Source organism: Filicampus tigris, chromosome 4, assembly GCF_054856515.1.
Source record: "Filicampus tigris isolate MCC_2025a chromosome 4, RoL_Ftig_1.0, whole genome shotgun sequence".
Lineage (NCBI taxonomy): Eukaryota > Metazoa > Chordata > Actinopteri > Syngnathiformes > Syngnathidae > Filicampus > Filicampus tigris.
Genome location: NC_141220.1, coordinates 29,710,823 through 29,731,220, shown reverse-complemented (window position 1 = coordinate 29,731,220; position 20,398 = coordinate 29,710,823). Strand labels below are relative to the sequence as shown.

Genomic DNA, 20,398 nt, shown 5'->3' with positions numbered 1-20,398 from the left:
TTTACATTGACCTGTGACTTGTTGACTTTAATATAATCCATGTTTGGAAATCTACATATTTTTAAAATATACAGTAGGTGATGACAGACAGCATGCTAAAACAATACAATATTTATTACAGTAATAAGATGTGCACATTCATTGTACAGTATTGACATCTCCTTTGTGCTCATCAGTATTCACACATGTGTAGTGAGCTTCAGTATTTCCCAACATTTGAGTGAGTTCAGTGCTCCCATTTCTTTGAATGGAACATACAGTATACTAGCGGTGGTGGGGTGGAGCACCAATACACACGTGCTCTATTCGAAAAATAATAATTTAAAGTCCATCACATCGGAATAAAAAAAACGAGGGCGCCACAGTGCTTTGTGTGAGTCAACCGGATGTAAGCAAAACAACTACAGTACATGAAAGACGCCCTAAGAAAAAGTGTCGGAATGAGAAGGTTAAAAATGTGGCCTCCAATAGTACACGCGAGCACGCTCCTGCTGTGTATGAAACTAGCGGGAGGTGCTCACAAAAGGTCCCACCCGCCAGGAGAAAGGGCAAAATTAAGCCTTCGTATGGTTTTGTTCCATTTGAAGGGAACACTTGTGGTGTCTCCTGATGGAAAACTCTGGTGGGAGCACTGAGGCCCAACATGGCAGTCCACAGATGAAATGTCAACATCACGCAGTCAGTCTCCAGATACTACAGTATTGCCGATTCTCGGAATGTGTGGATCCACCTGTGAAGCGCGAATGCAAGTATTCAAGCTCTCTGTTGACAGGTGGACGGCACAGTAAGTTTCATCGTTTACCTCTGGGCTGCTTGGACGTCGTCCGCTTTAAAATTGTAGTAGAGGATGTTTTTGTGGTAAAGCTTGAACTGCAACTTTTGGGCCGAGTCGACTTTTAGGACGAAGCCCAAAAGCGGTTGGCTCTCCAAGGCGGCCACATCCTGCAGGATGGAAACACGCGACCGCAGTTGCACACTGATCCGTTCCTCGGGATGCTTTCCAAAAACTGCGGCTGGATTGACACGACGCTGCAGTGCCCCGTCACTCGCGGCGCTTCATTCGCCGTCATTCCAGCCGAGCACATTGCGGCGGTGCGGCCTACCTCACTGGCGGCGTAGGTGTACAGAACCTTATCTTTGACCACAAACCACAAGCGCTTGCCCTGCTTCTTCCCGCCCTTGGACCTCTGCAAGTAGCCACTCATGGAGGAGGTGTCCGTGCTGGCCCACACCTGACAAAGTCCAGCGCGCGGCAAGAAGGGAGCCGTCGGTGAGAGAGCGCATCCGAGCGGCAACAAGTCGGGGTCACCTCACCTCTTTGAGGGCCGCCGGTATCCGTTTGTGTTTGCGAGAGAAAGCAAAGGAGGCTTTGGGAAGCGCCGCCGCCGCCGCCGCCGCCGAGAGATCTTCTTCGCCTGGCAACCCAAACAAACCAAGTCCATCAAGTCTGGGAAGACGCGGCGGCTGAGCAAATAGTGAGCTGCAAAGGTACTTTGGTGCTCCCGCAGAAGCAGGCAACACTGGTCACACACTCTGGCCAACTGGTTCTTGAGGTACGCCAGGCTTCGCTTGTTGGACGAACACGACTGGCACACCACCTAGTGGACAAAAGAAAAAGAAAACAGCATCATGTCGAGCGCCGGCCGGCGTTTCACCCACAACAGTTGGTGCATTTGCCGCCAAAATGCGTCGGCACGCCAGCGGACAAACAGGCCGAAATCATGACCATGTTGTCCGCGAGGACTCGCAAATGGACTCTGTCGCCGTCCGTGGCCTCGTTTCAATCAACACAAATGATCGTGGTGTCTGGTGGCAAGAAAAACAGCCCATTCGGAATTGTCGTACCCCTCGAGCTCATTCCGATCAGGATTTTATTCCAAACGAGAGGGTTGCGTTATGCCGACCGACGATCCCATGGGCGCGCGGGAAAAGAGGTGTTGCGAAATTTCAGAGCAAAACCGCAGTATACGTCAGTATACGCGGCCGGCCTTTCTGTTCTTCCGGGAAGCCTGCAGAAGCGGGGCCAGCCAAAGGCCTCGTCTCTTCAAAATCAACACCAGCAAATCCAAAAGTGCGCTTTGGAGGACACGTCAACGCGACGTCACAGCGCGGGAAAAAGACGAAAAATAACGTCGAAAGGAGAAATGGACGCAGCGATGTTTTGTTGGCACGGACGTCGCTGCGCCGCCTTCTTCTCCTTCTACTACTATTTCCGGTGTATGCGCACGTCCAAAGAATTTGTCGTAATCGGATGATCGATATTTTTAGTGTACAAGAAAACAGGGCTGCCGAATTGAATTTGAACTCTGATGGGATCAAAGAAATGTCGTCGATGTAAACGTAGCCAATGATTAACTGTCACATCACTTTAACAAAGACCGTCTAGTACTATAATGTGTGTTGAACGTTGCCCACATTGCAGCCTGATCATGCTGGAAGGGGGATGGATCCCCCCCCCCATCTGCGGTCCCTTCTCAAGGTTTCTCACTTTTCCCCAGATGGGTTTTTTTGGACTTTTTCCTTGCCCTCCTGGGGGTCAAGATCAGGGGATGTCGTGTCTATGATCTGGTGGATATGTGAAGCATTCTTGCGATTAAGGGCTATAGAAATACATTTGACTTGACAACGATAACAGGCTCGTTGCACTTGGAAGCGCAGTTCACGATTGCGCCTGTCGCGATATATCGCTGACAAAGAGAGATTTGGAATGAAGAAATCCGTTTGCAACAAATAGTGTGCAAGCGAGGCACGTTTGACTCACGTCATTCCGTCAAAAATAAGAATCGCGACGTGGAATGAAGCGGGTCAAAATGTGCCGCGCTCCCGTTCAATGGCAGCACACGTCGAGCAAAAACGCTCGCAATCGAGGCCGAGCGAGCGCAGGGCGCGGTCGACCGCTTTACGGCGGTCCGCTTTGGCCGACCTTGCCGCAGGCTCGGCAGTGGTGGCGCCTCCACGTCATGGTGAATTCGCAGGTGCAGATCATGCACATGGTGGCGCGGGGGTCCGGGATCCAAATGGGAGCTTTGGCGCCCAAAGAAGCGCCGTCGCCATCGCTCGGCCGCGCCTGTACATTCACAAAGCAAACACGTCGTCCGTCGGCTCAAGCGGCTCAGCACTTTTCCCGGCGACCTCGGCGGCCGGCGCCGGCGTGACCTCGTCCGAGGACTTTCCGGATATGAACGTGATCTTCTTCTTGGTGTGATCGCCGATGGCTGCGGAAATGGCCTCCAGCCACTCGTCTCTCTCCGCCGCCGAACTGCGGCGAGACAACAACAAAGGAAAAGCGCTTTTCGGAGTGGGACGGAAAATGAAGACGAAGAAGAAAAAAGGACGAAAATTGGCTACCTGGCAGAGAGAATAAAGGATCGCTCCACACTCTCGACGATGAACTCATTCTGGCAGGCCTCTTGGCTGGGTCGGCTCACCTGTCACCGATGGGAACTTGGTGAGCTGATAGCATCGACGCGGGCGGATTGACGCCCACGCCAGAGAAGAGAAGAAAGAGAAGAGAAGAGAAGAGAAGAGAAGAGAAGAGAAGAGAAGAGAAGAGAAGGAAGAGAAGAAAAGGAAGAGAAGAGAAGGAAGAGAAGAAAGAGAAGAGAAGAAAGAGAAGAGAAGAGAAGAGAAGAGGACTCCTCACCTTCATCCCCGCCAGAGACAACATGTTGTTAAACTTGTACTGGCCCGACTGAAGCGGGGTGGTGTACAGCAAGCTGTCGTTAAACTGAAGGAGGAAAACACAAGTCACGCTCGGACAGCGCTCGGCCTGCCGCAACAATCCGACTTTGAGCCGCACTCTTCAAAACGAGAACCGATCGAAAGGATTGAAGTTTCGCGGCCATTTTCTCATTCGTCGAGGTGTTCGCTGTCACCGTTGGGCGCAAACCTCCTCTGTCCGAATACGCTGGCTTTTGTGCTCGACATGAAGCCATGAACCCTCGCGGAGTGTCGTAAACGTAGCGAGTAAAACGTCGGACGCATTCGAGTGAGGCTCTCATTGTAGGAAGTGGCCACACAGCCACAAAAGGAAGTTGGTGCGCACGTTCCTTTCAAATCCCTTTTTGCCCAACGGCGGCGACAATACTTTGGGTTTGATCGACGACTATTATGCCCCAAATTCTTCTTCCTATCGATGCCGCTTCGAAGTTGCTTATGGCACACGTGGTGTTTGAAATGGTGAAAGAAGACGTCGACGGTACCAGGAAGAACATTCTGGGCTGCATGACTTTCCTGGACAGCTTGTTGAGGAGGCCCTCCTTCAGGAAGGTCTGGCACAAACCAAAAGGGAAATTGTTGGGTGAGCGCGAGCGCGAGCGCGGCGCGACGCGACGCGACGCGGGTGGGCGAGTGTGCCGAGAATCAAGCCTTCCTCACCCTCCCGGGCTGGACGATCTCGTGATGGCCATTCAGGCTGCACTGCACCTGGATCAGCTTCTGGAAGTTGTCCTTGTGTGGGAACAAAATGGAAGACATCGCAAGCACTAAGTCGCACTATTGTTTGTCCTTTTTCAAGACATGCCGGCCAGTCGGTCTACAGGTGCTGCCGCACCGGTTGTGCTGCTCAAATATCCGCAGCTTCGAGCATTCCGGCAGCGTCACATTCGGGCTGCTCCGCAACGACAAAAATCGCGCTTGTTTGGGCCGAAATAGCCCAAATTACTCACGATTACTCAAACGATCATTTCTTTTTGGGTGCAAAACAAGAAAATGTTCCAACGTAAAAAATATAAAGGCAAATAAATGTAAGTAGGTTCCTTTTGGACCAAACAAAATTGGCTTACGGTAAAATAAAGAAAAAGATGCAAACGTATAAATTCAAGTATGATTTCCTTGTGTGAACGGACATAGCGCCTGCCTCGGATAATAATGCATATTAGGAATCGTTTGGTTTTTACAATTCTCCCAATTTTGTCGTCGCGGAGTGTGCTCGTGGTAAGTGTAATTGAACTTGGATGAACGGCACAGCCCTACGTCACATCGATGCTATTCACGAGCCCGTCAATGGCGTCTCCCATGATATGTTGGCATCCAGCGACAGTCGTATTTTGCCGAGCGCGGTCGCTGGTATCTTCTTCGAATGGCAATTGCTTCTTACCCCTTGCTTCATGATGTCGTTGGCGTGATTGGCCACCTCTTGAACGATCGCAAGAGCGTCTGAATCAAGCAAAGCATCAGCGTTCCATATTTGCGCATTCCGTCGAAGCGGCGCTCTCACGTGACGCTTTGTTTACCTTGCGTGTCCTTGTAATCAGCTGAGTCTTTGGACAGGTTCTTCAAATAGTCTGCAAAAAAAAAAAAAAAAACCCAACAACAACATTTCAGCCCTCTGAGTCAACTACAGTGAGAGAGAGCCCGGCCTCGTGTAGTAAATTCCTGCCACGTAACGTGGCATTTTAATCGCCGTTACAAACACAGTCTGCGGGTGTTTACATGAGAATTAGGCAAGAGCGACGCCAGCGGCATTCTTCACATTTTCCGATCCGAAACATCGCGTACCACTTGGGCACAAACAAGCTCCTTTGGGTTATGAAGCTCACGTTACGTCACTTAATCCCAGCGGGGTTGAAAAATCCTATTAACGGCGTAAACGCGGAAGTCTGCTGGAATTTCACCAAGCGTTTGGGTAAAGTGGCACAACGATTGGGCAGTGACGTCACAAGACTTTTGAATTGTATTTTCTTTTTTCATTCCAAAAGAAGAAGGCTGGAAGGTGCGTGAAGTAAGAGGACCCAAATTGAACACTGGAGAACAGGGGCGGACACCCAGGCCCACGCAGATTGACAGACTGCCCACCCAATGAGATTGATGAAAAAATATAGATACTTTTACATTTTTAGTCAATCATGAAATTATTGGTGCTTTTTATCGGATTGAATATTAACAATGGCATAATTGCGGTTGTCTAAGGAAGATGTGAACTTCATATTATTCAGTTTGTCATTTGATTTGAATATACGATGTGTCGGACAGGAGGATTGCGTGAAGTGAGAGAAATATTCGGGCCCACCCTGATTTTTCCAGGCCCACCTGTTAGCCATGTTCTGGCTCCGCCCCCTGCTGGAGAACCTTTCAAAAAAAAAAACTCTCACTCATCTCACTCCTGACTGACAGTCGTCTTCAAACGCACTTGAAAGACGGTCACTCGTGTCCAAATGTTTGTGTCATGTACACGCTTTGCCGCGGAACCTGGGAAGTGCCGCTGGCTTTCGAATCCAAACAAAAGCATGCCGCGAAGGACCGGGCCGCCTTCCGCAGGGACGAAAAGCCACCAACAACATTTCCAGAGACGAGAGGGCGGCGGCACGGCGCCGACGATGAAGCCTCTGAGCGAGTCTTACCTCTGAGCAGGAGCTGATACTGCGGAATCCTTTGAACGGGCTTCAGGAGGTAGTGCTTCAGAGCCAAGTTGGCGCAGCGTGGACTGGCCTGGCACAAAACACACACAAGGAAATGTTTACACTGGGCGGCGCCAGACGCTACCAATATTGGGCTTTGGCTGGACGCCATGACGACGATGATGGACAACAGACGCAAATCGCCTTGCAGCGAGCATCTCTTCATGGCTCTTGAGGATATTGATTCACGGGCGGTACGTGCACACTGTCCATGAACGGGGGTGTGGAAAAAAAGGATTTGCCGATATATTTGACAAATATAATACCGATTTTTCAGCTTCTAATATCGATTTAATGTGTGCGGATTTTCCTTTTTTTTTTTTTTTTTTCTCAGTGAAAATGTGCAAAAACACAAATAATAAATAGGATGTTTTAGAAGCAAATACTCAATTTGACCTCTGCTCTATATCTTCTGATGAACATATACAGCAACTTCATTTCTCATCGCTACATGTCATTTTGATATTAGCTGGGTCGTACGTCACAATATCGTGACAGTTTCATACGGTGACCCAAGTATCCTGATACGTATTGTATTGCAACATCCTAGAAACAGGTCAGCCGCTTGTTGTTACCTCAAATTGTCGCACGACGGCAGCGAACGGCGCGTTCTTCTTGCACTGCTCTTCCAGGAGCGCCGCGTTCTTGTCAAACTGCCGGATGTACGTGGAGTACATCTTCAGGTAGGGGCCCACCTTCAGGAAGATGTCGGCCACCTGCTCCTTCAGGTCCCTGCTCGCACCCCCAAAAAAAAGGCCCTTCATTAGGCGGAGGCCTGAACTGTGCTGCTATCGCACATTACGCCGACCAGCAGCGAATCGGGATCACGGTTGGCTTGATGTGTCCCTCAACGTATTTGTGACGCTGAGCTCAAAAAGGTTTCGAGCAAATCGGGGTTTTCAGATGTTCTCATTTTTTGCTTTCAAGTTTGACCTATGAAAGCTTGCGCAACACGGATTTATTTCACCATGCGTTGTCATTTATAGCTATGACATTTCAGGAAAAAAAAGTTCCACCTGCTGCTGAAACTAAGACCGCATTCAGAAATATTACGAAACATATGACATATTCTGGTTACTCAATTATTATGACGACAACCTGATGTGCTTGACAAAAGGCAGGCTCGGAACCAGTGAAAAAAAAAAATCATTTAGAAAATCTGACTTGCATCCGTGATGAACAGATGTGGTAAAAATGTGTTGTCACTTGAGAAGCAACATCGGCCAATCTCGGCACTCGTTTTTGAAGGCGTGAGCGTCAGCTGCTCCCGACGATTCACACGGCACGGCAGCGGCCGTTTCCGTATCGCGTTGATGGCTGCTAGCGGCGTGCTGACGTGATAGCGGCAGTTTTAAGAGGTGGATTCGGGTCAGGTAATCCATCGATCAATGCGATTGCTAAACATCGGCAGACCCCGGAAAGCGCTCGCTACCATTCGTCCAGTCGAGCGTTCAGCGCTTGCAGCAGGTCCCGGTTGAGTTCGTAGAGTTGCGGGAGGTAGTAGAGGATCTGGTTGAGCAGACGCTCCTCAATGACGGCTTTGCCACTTTGACGCGACGCTTTGGCCACGGCCTCGCGGAAGTCCTGCAATTCACGCACGCGCACACGTAATCGCACATCAGCAACTCGGGACAAAACATTGAGGAGATAAGAACAATTCAAATGAATGACTGAACGGTGACGGCCTTGGGGAAATTCCTCCATGAAACCGAAAGCAAGTTGGATCACTACCCTCAGCTTGGGTAAGGAGAGAGCATGCGAAGTAAGACCTAGCAACGAGCATGACAGTCAACCCCCACCGACACCAGAACATTCCAGCGTTTCTTTGGTTTTGGTTTGGTTTTTTTGGGGGCGGCGGTCACTCCCACAACTGACACGTAACAAGCAAATGTAACATTTGGATATTGAAAGATCAAAATGTTCAAGCGAGCAATCGTTTTCTCAAACGACAGTCTGCCAGGTGCCAAGTTTTGGGGAGCGATGGCTGCTTTCGAAAAACTTTCGAAGCCTTTTGAGATTTTCTTGCGACCAAGGGCTATATAAATACATTTGACTTGGCATTTTAGCTTTAGTTATTTTGTTAGTTTTGGTTGACTATAATCAGCTTGGTTCAGGTGCCCGTGTTTTTGATTGTTTTGTTGAGATGATTAGCTCCAACCTAATAGTCTTTTGAAATGGATCCACTATTTTATGATACGTGTTGCAAACGATATATATATATATATATATATATATATATATATATATATTTTTTTTTTTTTTACATTTTCCTGAATTTGCCGTTACGTAATAGTAGTCAACTTTACGTAAAACATTTGGTCCCGATCCAAATATTGGGATGAATTTCGTGCACGGAAAGCTGCGGGCGTGGCATGCGGACGGACGGACGGACGGACGGACACGGCGCCCGAGCAAATCGCGCGGCCATTGGCTGTGACTCAGTCCGACTGTGTGTCATCACCGGAGCCGATTGTTCCGCAGATGAGGTGACAGACACTTCCTGTCTGTTGGCTGCACTGACATCTGCTCATATGACCGACCGTCTTTTGAGCCAAACAGCCTGGAGTGAAAACATTCCAGGGCAGGGAATGAAACTGTTGCTGAGGGGGGAGCTTGCGTTTGATGCAAGAGGGACTTGCTACTCTACCGCTTTGGTGTCAAACCTTGGGCTGAGCTAGTGTTCGAAAAGACGCCACGAAGCAGGTACGATGGCAGAAGGGCTCTCACTTTGCGCTGAGGTAGAGGTGCAGCTGCTTGTTTCAAAATCAGAATGCTAAAAGTACCCGATTCAACAACGACCTCTGACCCTGCAGAAGCGTTTGTGTGGATGGAAATCAAGTAACTGAGTAACAAACCCTCTTCAGTGTTACAGTCATTTTGCCTGTTGAATAAGTCAGCAAAACTGGACGGTGCCCTTTTATGTCTTCAACGGTACATCTCTTATTCCAAGACGACGTCTCAAAAGTCAGGCTTTCACTCACAAGACCAGAAGTGGGGGGCCGGCCTTCTAATTGCAATCTCTTTTGCAATAGATGTAAGCATTTCATGAGCGATTGATGGTCAAGAGGCGCGGGCTCGGAAATGTACTTTCCTTATTCACTGCCTTGGACGTTCATATTCATCAACTGCAATTCAACCGTTTACTGCCATTGATGAGTATATTCGTCAAGTCCGTTTTTTGTTGTTGTTGTTTTTTTTTAAATGGGTCAGCGCGGGAGAGTGTCTAGTCCATCCTGCCTTTTTTTTCTTTCACTATTTTTCAAAATGTATCTTTTTGCTTTAAAAAAGTGCTTTTGTTGTTTTTTTTTTGGGGGGGGGGAGTTAATCCACGGTTTTTTTCTGTAAAGAGGAGGGCTATCCCTGTTTTTTTTTCAAGAATTTGGGGGTTTCATTTGATTTATTAATTTGTTACATTTCAATGCATTTATTCTGGAGATCAATCGCATGTGGATTTTCGCTATTTACGGGCCGGCCCGATTCCCATCCGTCGCAAATAGTGGGGCTCTACTTTATACTACTTCTCTCTTCATCAAATCCATTTTCCCCATTGAAATGAATTCAAATGGCATTCGTCTGTGCCACACACAAGCAAAACCCGCATTTATATTGTAGAAGGCTTCCTGTTAAAAAACTGTAGAAGGCTTCCTCTTAAGGCTGAAAGGAAATAAACTGATTTTGTATAGTGCAATTATTGTGCATTATTTGTGTTGCGCATGTGCCTTTAAGGGGCACGGCCTGTAAAACGCAAGTTGCAATGTTGAGTGGTACCTTGACTTAAGAGTTTCATTTGTTCCAGTACCAAGCTCTTAACCCAATTTGGCTCATACGGCCAATCAATTTTCCTCATTGGAATTGATGGTGCATCGGAGACGGTGGCTCTCCTTGCCCACACGCACGCAAGTTAGACTACTGGACTTTGTTTTACAAACAGCTGCATTTGAAACGAAGCAAGCGGGTCAACATCTAGAGGGCAAGCGCCATTCAGTCGCAGTCCGGACGCTGAGGGGATGAAAGACCACATCAAAGGCAAAAGGTGGCTTGGAGGACTTACGACATGAAGCAGCTTCAGGACATCAACAAACCTACAAAGCAACCCAAAAGTCAAATGTTACACAACATTGTCGCATGGGAAGGACTCCAAAGTCGCGTACTCTTCGCAAGTGACGTCTTTGACGAAAGCAAAAGTCCCTTACACTTTCTCAGAGGTCATAATTTCAGTGGCGATGTGATGGACCTTCGTCTTTCGGGGGCCGCTTGGCATCTAACACCGGAGCACACACACACAAAAAAAAAGACAAATGACAATGACATTATTCAAAACAGCTTTTAATGTTTTTAAATGACCGTGACATGGATGCTAACTTCCTTTGTCCAACTCCAATCCCAATTTAGTTCTCCAACAACCCTGTTGACCCAAGTGCCTGACTTTGAGAAAATAAAAACATAGGCAAGGAATAATACGTCATCAATTATCAGGGATGTAAGACCAATTTCAAAAATTACATAGTAAAAAAAACTGTGATAAAAGTTAGCCTGTCTTTAGTATTTTGCATTACAGGTTAGCATTAAGCTAGCTCGACTTTTGTGATTGTATGATTTGGTTGACTAACATTTGATCATGTTTTGTTAACCTCAGAATGTGTTTACACCCACGCAGACATCTTCGGCCCGCCCGCGCGCACTATATTTCACCTTTGTACGGAACATGGACACTTGGCTTCATGCGGTCTTACTCGCTTCGGTCGGGTTTCGTCCGAGCGACGCATTTCACGGCGCGTTTCTAGAAACGATTGGGAGTCATCTTTGTCTCCCTTTTTGACGCGCCTCCGGGTGGCGGTCGTAAGACAACGTATGTCCGTATTATGCTGCCCCCACGTGGCCATGGTGTGCACACCAGCAGGAGCGATCAACCAATGCCGCGCAAAGTGTTTTTTTACATTTGGTTTAGCGAGGCCATTATTGTAGTCATCCTAGTGTAAAATATTATTAGGAAACACACATTGGGGAAAATGTGTGGACTTTGGGTGGGAAGGCTTAAATGGATGAATGGCATTTCCATTCCTATCCTGTTTGGAGTTCAAAGCATGTTGACGGAACTAATTAAAGGTGCGCTTCAGGGCACTGCTGAACTTTGCTGTTCTCACCGCACTTGCCTCTGGTTGCTCGCCGTCTCCTTTACTTGAGAGTGAGCTGTCGTCTTCCTCGCCGTCGGAAAAAGGCAGCATGAAGTCCTCGTCGTCGTCGTCGTCGAAAGTGCCGTCATCCGCCTCCTCGTCCAAAGAACTTCTGCTCAAAACAACGCCAGCAAAGCACAGAGTCAGTTGTTAGTGGAAAAGTGATGACAAATGAGCGAGGATGTTATTTAGACGGGGGGGGGGGGGATTGTTTTGCATTCAAAGAAAACTCTTCCTCTCAGTCTGATGTTTGCAGCCGCCCTCCAACACTTGTCGCGGATTCGTCAACACGGGCGGAAAAAAGCAATCGAGGGTCAAGTTCATTTGGACACAGCAACATGTTGAACACTGGAAAACGACTTCCGTTTTCCCCTCAATGGGTTTAATTTGGATCATTGATCTAAAATGTTCATGTGTACGGAAGAGTGGCTTTTGTCTTCCGCCATCAAACGGAAAGAAAATGCCACGAATCTGTTCCAGCCTTCCCCCACAAAATAACAAAAATGCTGGGCACTCCACGATTGATATACAGTAAGGAGTCAAGGACGGCAAGGACGGCATTAAACTGAATGAAAAGGTCGCATCAATTGAACGGCATAAGACGGCCGGGCCTCAATCGAATGGAGCGGCAAGCAAACAACTGTGCCAAAAGAGCCATTTGTACGGTCGGCGTCCGAGTCCGCCGACTGAGACGTGGCACCGCGCAGCGCTCGTATCTCAAGTCTGGCCAGTCAAAAGACAACCGCGACTCCAAAGTCGGGCGGCTCGTGCCTCGAGGCAGCGCCGTGTCTATTTCTTCCGAATCGGGATGGAATTGCTGTTCCGGTCGGAAGACGGCAGGGCAAAAGAAAGCTTTTGCCGCGTTTCTTCCAAATGAGAAATTGCGGCACGCACAGGAGAAGAAGCGCCAGATGATCTTCCGGATTTCCGAGGGCATTTCAAATGTGCTTCCCGCCATGAAAGACAATTGACAGGCAGGGCATTGCGCCGCATTTCCTTGGTGAGGAAGTGCCGCCAGCAGCAGCGAAAAATGTTTTCCGTCTTCTCTTCTGCTCATACTGGAAAAGAAGTCGTGCTCAAAACAGGCTCACCTCGCCGATATTTGACAAAATTGGCATCTGTGAAAAGTTGCATACGTCTCCAAATTAGAGTACAAAAAAGTTGACCACAGAAAGAAGCCAAATATCAGCAAAAATGAGCTCCGCGCACGCACATGCACGCCCGCGCCCGCACACACCCACACGCACACGCACACACTCGCATGCACATGCACGCCCACGCCCGCGCCCGCCCGCACACACACACACTCGCACACACCCCCCCGCACACGCTCACGCCCGCGCGCACAGCACGTTGACACCAGCTGTGACTCATTTGTGTTTGCGAGCTGCTCGACGTGTTTTAGAGCATGTGACTGCCGATATCTTTGAAGTCGCGGCACGCTAAACTAAGCTAAACCAGGCTAAGCTAAGCTGCCAGAGACAGCGTACGCTTGTACGGCCTAATCCGACGCCGTTCACACCGACTGACTGACTTGTTAGCAGGGTGGAAACTTGAGCTTTAAAATTGGACCTTTTCATGTGAATGAATTGAAATGCAACACGTACACCAGCACGACCACAAACATTTGATTTCGTCATAAGCAGCCGCGCACGCAAGATAAATACGTTGTGAACTCGTCGTGTTCTCCAGGACGAGACACTCTGTTGGCCATCTGAGGCTGCGTTTACACGCCGACGTCAAAGTGAGCTTTCGCCCTTAAAGCTGCAGTCAAGCCAAACCTCTTTTTTTCAAGAATGTGTTCCCAGCAGGCCCACGAGTTGAAAGACGGCATTCTGATGAATAGCGCGTTTGTGGAATAGAAGTGAAGCAGCAAAATGGGCTCGTTTTCAGCCATCTCCGGGCGCGGCCATTTTGTCACTGAAAATGACATCGCGACCGCTCGCAGCGACCAATCGCGGCTGACCCGATCTGAATCTGAGCCGCGATCGCAGTTGCGATGTCATTTTCGGTCGACAGAAGTGACAAAATGGCCGCCCCCGGAGATGGCTAAAACCGAGTGCATTAACGCTTATTCCGCAAACGCAACATTCATCAGAATGCCCCGTTTCAACTAGCTCGCACGGAACATATTCTTGAAAAAAACAGTTTGGATCGACTTCCCTTTCAGTGACTCAATTCCGACACGCATGACGGAAGCGTACACGCGTTTGATGGGAGAGCGTAGGATCGAGATCGGGACGGGGCCTCTTCCAAATGCGGCTTGAGATGCGACACCGACCGAATCTCTGCCGATGCGAGCGCAGCGTAAACGCGCGGATTGGAAAGTCCCGCTTTTGTCAGGCCGGGCCACCTCAACGACAGTTTATTGTCATATTTGGATGACATCTTGTCGACTTGCTGGGCTGGCTGTTGTTGACCAGCGAGGTGAAGCTGAAGCAACGTCCCACTTGGATGCAAACTGCAACCACCAAGTTGTGGCATCTGTCCGTATGGAGCAAGGCTGCAACTAGCGTCAGTGCCTACGGACGCGTTTGGCCGTCTAAAGTGGGAGGGAGGCCATTGCGATTTCAAATGTCGCCATGGCTCGGAAAACGTCCACGCCTCCAGAGGCAAATGCGCCAAACTCCCCAAACAGGAATCCGCCGGTGGAGAGCGTCGACTCGCTTGACGCGGTTAAGGGCCGAAGCCATGAGCTGCATTCCATTAGCAGGCAGCAGTGACGTCGACTGGAATGCTCACTTGATGGTCTTGACGCGACTCAATATCGACGTTAGCTTCTTGGCCACCGCCGCAATCCGTCAGCCATGTTCTATTTCAGAAAAAGCATTGAACCCCCCCCCCCCCCCCCCCCAAAAAAAAAAAAAAAAAAAACCTGATTTGAAAGGGCTTCACGCATCGGGTCGGACAGAGGTGCGGCTTCGGAACATTTTGCTTCTGCTCCATCTTTTTGCACCAAATACGCGATTGTCTCAAGCGAGACGCATTTGGATTACTAACAAAAGGCGGCACAGACCGTCCCTGGAGCGACCGAGATTGTGTTTGCTCCAATGTCTTACTTTACAGATCCAATCAACGACGTGACTGATCGAGCGGCAAATTATGACATTATTATTACGTACTACCGCACTGGAATCGTTTCCACGTAGGAGTGAAATGAGACAAACAAAAAGCGGGGACGCACCTGTCCAGGGACAAATAGGCCCCCGGTTCCTCGTAAATGCCGTCGTCGTCGTACAAACTCTGCCAGGTGGCACCGGAACCGTCGGAGCCGCCAAAGTAGATGTTCTCGTAGTCTGCGATCTCCTCATAGTAGCAAATGTTCTCATAGTTGACATCTTGCTCTTCGCCGTCCACGCTTTGTTCCACTCCGAGCAGAGGGGAGGAGTAGTTGCGCTCGGCCCCGAGTGCGGCGCGCGGATCCTTGGGCACGTCCCGCTCGGCGGCCTCCGGCGTCGGCGACCTTTTGGCCATGAGCTTGGGCAGCATCATGGCCGACAGCTTGAGATCCAGCAGCTTCCGGAAAGAGCTCCTCCTTCCTTCGGAACGGACCGAGTCCGTGCCGGAGAAGGACCTGCGTCTCCGTTTGTCCGAGAGCGGCGACGTTGGGCCGCTTTCGCCTGTTGCGGTCGCCTTTAGCGGAGGCGAAGGAAGATCCGCCGTGACAGTCTTTGGATATTGCCCATCGACTCCTGATTTCGGATATTCTCCGACCTCAGCAGATTGCGTCGTCTTCATCCACGCCATCGGGCTGTTGCTTCTCTGCGGCTTCTTCACAACTAGCTTGAGCGCCCCGTCGCGGTTGTCCGGACTGTTGGAGAGAAAATTGGAACCCGTCCGGTCTTCGGTGGAGGGCTCCCGAGCGTGCCTCGCTTCCCTCTCGATCTCCACCTCCTCACCTTCCTTGTCGACGGAGAGCTCGGCGAGAGCATAGGCGTTGCTGTCCCAGCCCAGGTCTTCTTCATCAACGTTGCTTCGGAGCGTCGACGGAGCCGGACGCGGCCCTTTGTCAGGTGCGGCGAGATGAGGCTTTTTCCTGGGCGTAGGGGCCGGTCTCCTGGCAGATGGCGGCGGCGGCGACGCCCCGTGTTCACCGGCGCTCGCGCTGACAGATGAGGATGCGCTGCCTTTCCCTTCGGATGACATCTTCGACTCTTTCGCTTCCCTCCCTTCCTGGACTGGAAGCTCCTCCCTCACCTCCTTCACCATTTCCTGGCAGGCCAGCAAGGTGTTTTTGTGTCTGCGCGGGACCGGGACAGGGTTGGGCTTGCTAGAGGTCACCGGCTGGTTTTTTTGCCCGGGGCCTTCCCGTGGACCATGCTCGCCGTCGTCCCGGCTTATCGCATCGGCACTCGCCTCGTCGCTCGCGGCTCTGAGTAGAAGCTGTCCGACTTTCATCGGCGGACTAGAGCTATTCAAGTTGAGGTTCTTGGCTAAAGTGTCTCTGAGAGGTTGAGGGTTCGGGAGCTGGCCATTGGCGGTCGCCGCAGGGGTGACTTCTCTTTTCGAACGCTCAGTCTTTCCCCGCGGAGGTGCGGGCTTTCCATTCTCCTCGGCTCCGACCTTGTGCAAAGTCGGAAAGTCTCTCTCTGTTTTGTCGATGCGACTGTCCCGGAGGCATCGACAGTTTTTCTGGCTACACAGACAAATGGGAATAATATAATCCCAGTTTGGCTTTGGCTCGTTGTCATGCCGTATCCCGTTTTGGGCGTTGAGGCGGCCGACCATCTGTGGCATTTGGCCGGTAGCAGCGTCTTGGACCTTTGAAGCGGCGGCCTCGGAGTTCAGCTTGGAGAGGTTGGGTTTGGGCGCCAGCATCGGTTTCATTTTCCTCGGGGTGCCGGGAGACTGGTGCGGCGGGACTTCTTTTCTGGGCGCTGAGGGAGGCGGCGCCGCCGGCTGTCGTTGGGCTAGCTTGGGTTTCGGGGCCACGGGTGGCTTGCGCGTGCCTGCTGAGACACAGACACGGGTGAACAAACACTGCCCGATTCCCTTCGGGTTGAAACATTAGCAACTCAACCCAACTTTGGAGGAAAATAAGACAGGTAGCGGAAATTGAAAAACAAAGAATATTTCTTGAGATTTGAGCTAAAGGATTCAATTGTATCTTCTTTCTTTTGATTTGGGGCGTCCCCTTATTGACACCGTCGGACCCTCAAATTCCAAGCTCATAAATTGAAGACAACAATACAAAAAAAAAAAAGGGTAATAGACATGAGCAGACGCACTCGCCACAACAGAAGCACTAAGCCTCCTTTGATTTGTAATAACCCAGTAAAAGTGGAAGATTTGGAAGGGCAACTTTACCCACCCCAAATGCCGCATTCCATGTCAGTGCCATATACACAACCAAAACATGTGGCCGATTTCCAAGATGTTGACCTTTCTCTCCGTCATAATCGACGTGACGGGCTGAGTTTCTCCGCCTTCTTTTTCGACTCAAGAGCTGTGCTGGTGTCAAATCCAAAGCAATGCAACGTCGCCATCTACGGGGATCTGGTAGTCATTAAAGTGGTTTGCCAACGTGAATTTCACACGCGCGAGCTGGGCCAAACCCTCTTCAACGGTTGGATTGCAGTTGACCAATGCAAATGTTCACAGCAGTGAACGAGTTGCCTTATTTTTACATTTGTGTGGGACTTAAGAGTTTTACAATGGCACATTAAAAAAAAAAAAAAAACAGTTAAAGGTTTTAGAAGCATAACGGTTCGATCCAAGATGATTTGTATTACAATTGGTAAAAAGTGGAACGAAAGCGACTGCGGTGGATTTGGGACGTTCCACTGTAAAATAAAAATCCAACATGACAACCAGGATAATATCCAAATTGCATGTTCAACCCGTTTTCAGGTGGATGCCAGATGTTGTCCCAGTGGGTGGGGGCGCGTGCTTCCCCGTTTTAACGGTAAAAAGCTGCTTTGCAATCACTGATCCTAACCTTTAGTGGAAAATTCTCCACGCAGGGGTTCAAATATCACGTGGCTTTTCTGTACCAGCCCATGCTGAGTAATCCCGCTAATAGTCCAGGTCAGCAGACTGACGACGATGAGGAGGAGGATGAGCGGCAGGATTTATTGGAGGTTCGGGGGGTGGGGGTCCAGGGATATGGGTAGGAGGTCATGCAAACTGGTCCTACTGGCAAAACTAGTGGACCAGCACAACACCTAAGAGACAAGAAAAACCTTCTCTTCCCCTCTTTCGGCGGTGAGTAAATAACAAACAATGGTGAAAGTGCTGCAAAATGTCTATGGAGCAGGGTTTCACAACCTTTTGGGACACAGGACTCCTTGTAAGCAAGAGCAACCCCCCCATCCCCAAGGATTGTCATAACAGCAATTAAGCTGAACTGCCACTGTACCCCTAAATGCCATAGGAATTAAAGAGCACATTTTCAAGGGAGAAAATGTCTACATTTCAACATAAATTCACATCATTGTAAAAAATATATATATTTATGTCATGTCAGTAAAGTCAGAATTTTTTGGTTGACCAAAGACATTTTGTTGGAATTAAAACTGGTCTTCTTTACAAGAACAATTATTTTGTCAAGATAAAAGTCATAAAATGTTTTAAGTATTTTTCAGGATTTAAGACATTGAGTCATTAAAACAGTAATTTAGATACGGAAGGAATAAAATTGTAAGTGGGTCTTGATGAAGAGCGGTTTCCGGTGTGATACACTACACGTACAGTTTTCAAATGTTTGGTGTGGACAGATTTTGTTTACAATTAACTTGATCATCATTAAGTAATTCTAAAAACAATGACTATTTTTCTCTCTCAATACTGCAAATGTAATGTGTACACCTGCTGACTGACTACAATTTTACGAAATTCAATTTTTTCAATTCTAAGAAATGAATTTCGCAAAAAAACGCGAAGTAGTAGACACACTTGATTTGCTTCAGCAGACCACAAAAAAAAAAAATAATAATGTGGCGAAACAAAACTAGCACCCGGCCGGTTGCGTTTGACACCAGGAACGCCGCGAATGTTTTAAGCACTCGACAAGAAACTGTAGCAAAAATAATCAGTCGACATTTTGTACCATCAAGAAATCCGTGTAAAGCGCATTGTTCAGACGTCACGTTTGGTAAAGGTCAACGCGTTTTGGCGTCTGAAGTGAAAGAAGGAACAACATCAATCAAGGAGGAGAAGTGTACTGTCGTCTTGTGTTTTTTCTTACCTGACTTCATCATCGCGCCAGCCCGTCGACTTTTCAGCCCAAATTCATGTCCAGGTGCAAACTTGCAAGTGGTCAACACATGTTGTCCACTGCAGACATTTCTGCGTGGTTGTGCGAGAAGAGAGAAGAGTGCTGCGACAACAAAGTGGCCCCACCAAAGCTGCCTTCGAGCGACTGGCGTGAGTGGATTTGAACGTGAACACTCACTCGCTCCAGCTTCCTGCTTGTAGGGACACCAAACAAATGGTAGGGGGCGCCAGAATGCTCCAAAACAGGCATTGCATCTTGTTTGACCCAGTGCGTGCTGACGTCACTGGCCCGCTGTGGTCAGCTCAGGGCCAAGACAAGCTCTCCGTAAATTCAGTATTGATCGCTGCGTATATGGCCAAGGACATAGTATTGTGTCATAGTACCATCTAGCTCATATGAAAAGGTTAGGAGTGGGGAGAGGTGACCCACCCAACATGTTTTGTTGATTCATGAGTGTCGTTTTCCGCATGATAGAAATGTTAATGATTCACAAGTAGGAGTATTTTTCATATCAAGCAGTGTTGTATATGAGCCATTCTACCCAATTGGTTGAAATTGCTGTCCCACAATGAAAATCTCATTTTAAAAAAAAATGAAGTGTTCAGACCTTGCATATTTAGTAATATCTTGTTATGATCTATTTGACCACAAGGCATTAATTGAGATACTATTCAACTGAATGTATAAAAAGTCATCTTTTATATGTCACTTCCTATTGGGAGGTGGCTGCCCCAATCTCTAACTCCTAAATTTCAATTCATGAAAAAAAAAATGTACATACATGACATAGAACATTTTGGTTGCTTTTAAATGTATGGTGAAATATTTACATTGATTTTGTAGATTCTTTTCAAATTAGAAGTTTTTATATAAAAAAAAAAAAAACCCGTCCCAACTTTTCATGTCACTACCGAAACGCAGAGTATTTGTCTGTAGGCAGGGCTTGGTTTTAGCCACATCCCCAGAAATTTCACCAGTAAGAGACACTACCTTCATGTTCATCACTGGGCACAAGGCGAGTAATTAGTTGGCAGCATTATGAAGTTATGTGCCCTACAAAGTCCCAAAATCAGCATGTGGTTCAAACTGGAGAAGTGCAAGCGTGCTGCTACGAGTGTTTAAAATATCCTACATTTCCATGGTAATCTAATGTGTGAAAACTCTATATATAGACTGCAGAATTGTGAGTTATTTTGGCCGCACATTGGGTTCCTTCTTGAAAGTTACCATGGAAAAAAAAAAAAAAAAATCTACAATCTGTTGGAATGGACCAAAACGGAATTGTGCGATCCTTGACAGCAGATGACCATCATTGGTTCAGCATATCAAGAATATGACGCACATTTCTGTCCTCATAGCATCTTTACAAGCTTTTGGTGCATTGCCACAAGAAATAAAGCTGACATGTCTATATTGGACGCGTTACTGAGGAAGCACAACTCGCAGCCTGCGACTGGTGGCGCTTTACAGTTTTATAATCATCGAGCAGTTTGATGGGGAACAGAAAGCGATGCCGTGAGACATTTTTCCTGGACCGTGACGCCAAACTTGTATTTCTATCTCAACTATCAGCCCATCTTTAGATCACCTCAGCGCAATCTAATGAGATC

At 48.4% G+C, this 20,398-nt stretch overlaps 1 protein-coding gene across 5 annotated transcripts; it reads right to left on the bottom strand.

The window, feature by feature from the left end:
• Positions 1–96: 96 nt before the first annotated feature.
• On the bottom strand, positions 97–19,015 carry LOC147149413 (FYVE, RhoGEF and PH domain-containing protein 6-like). Of its 5 annotated transcripts, none has more exons than XM_086028491.1 (21): positions 18,759–19,013; positions 14,757–16,524; positions 11,543–11,684; positions 10,592–10,659; positions 10,450–10,480; positions 7,831–7,982; positions 6,974–7,130; positions 6,342–6,429; positions 5,235–5,285; positions 5,099–5,157; positions 4,378–4,449; positions 4,203–4,271; positions 3,644–3,727; positions 3,349–3,428; positions 3,157–3,259; positions 2,924–3,067; positions 1,493–1,598; positions 1,315–1,415; positions 1,104–1,232; positions 803–942; positions 97–730 (listed from the first exon to the last, which is right to left on the bottom strand). In XM_086028491.1, exons 1-21 carry the CDS (start codon positions 18,769–18,771, stop codon positions 694–696), a joined length of 3,594 nt encoding a protein of 1,197 aa, XP_085884617.1. In that variant the 5' UTR covers positions 18,772–19,013; the 3' UTR covers positions 97–693. The 5 variants fall into 5 exon arrangements, 2 of the variants coding, with proteins under 2 accessions (XP_085884617.1, XP_085884618.1); XM_086028492.1 differs by having other exon boundaries at positions 14,757–16,521; positions 18,759–19,012; XR_015086486.1 differs by having other exon boundaries at positions 803–1,232; positions 18,759–19,015.
• Between the last annotated feature and the right edge of the window lie 1,383 nt (positions 19,016–20,398).

Excerpts from the sequence above, each read along its gene's own strand:
- LOC147149413 (XM_086028491.1), bottom strand. Across the intron at positions 10,481-10,591 it reads ATTATGACCTCTGAGAAAGT|GTTTGTTGATGTCCTGAAGC; the intron begins GTAAGGGACTTT and ends GTTGCTTTGTAG. Across the intron at positions 3,068-3,156 it reads CCGGAAAGTCCTCGGACGAG|GCGCGGCCGAGCGATGGCGA; the intron begins GTCACGCCGGCG and ends GTGAATGTACAG.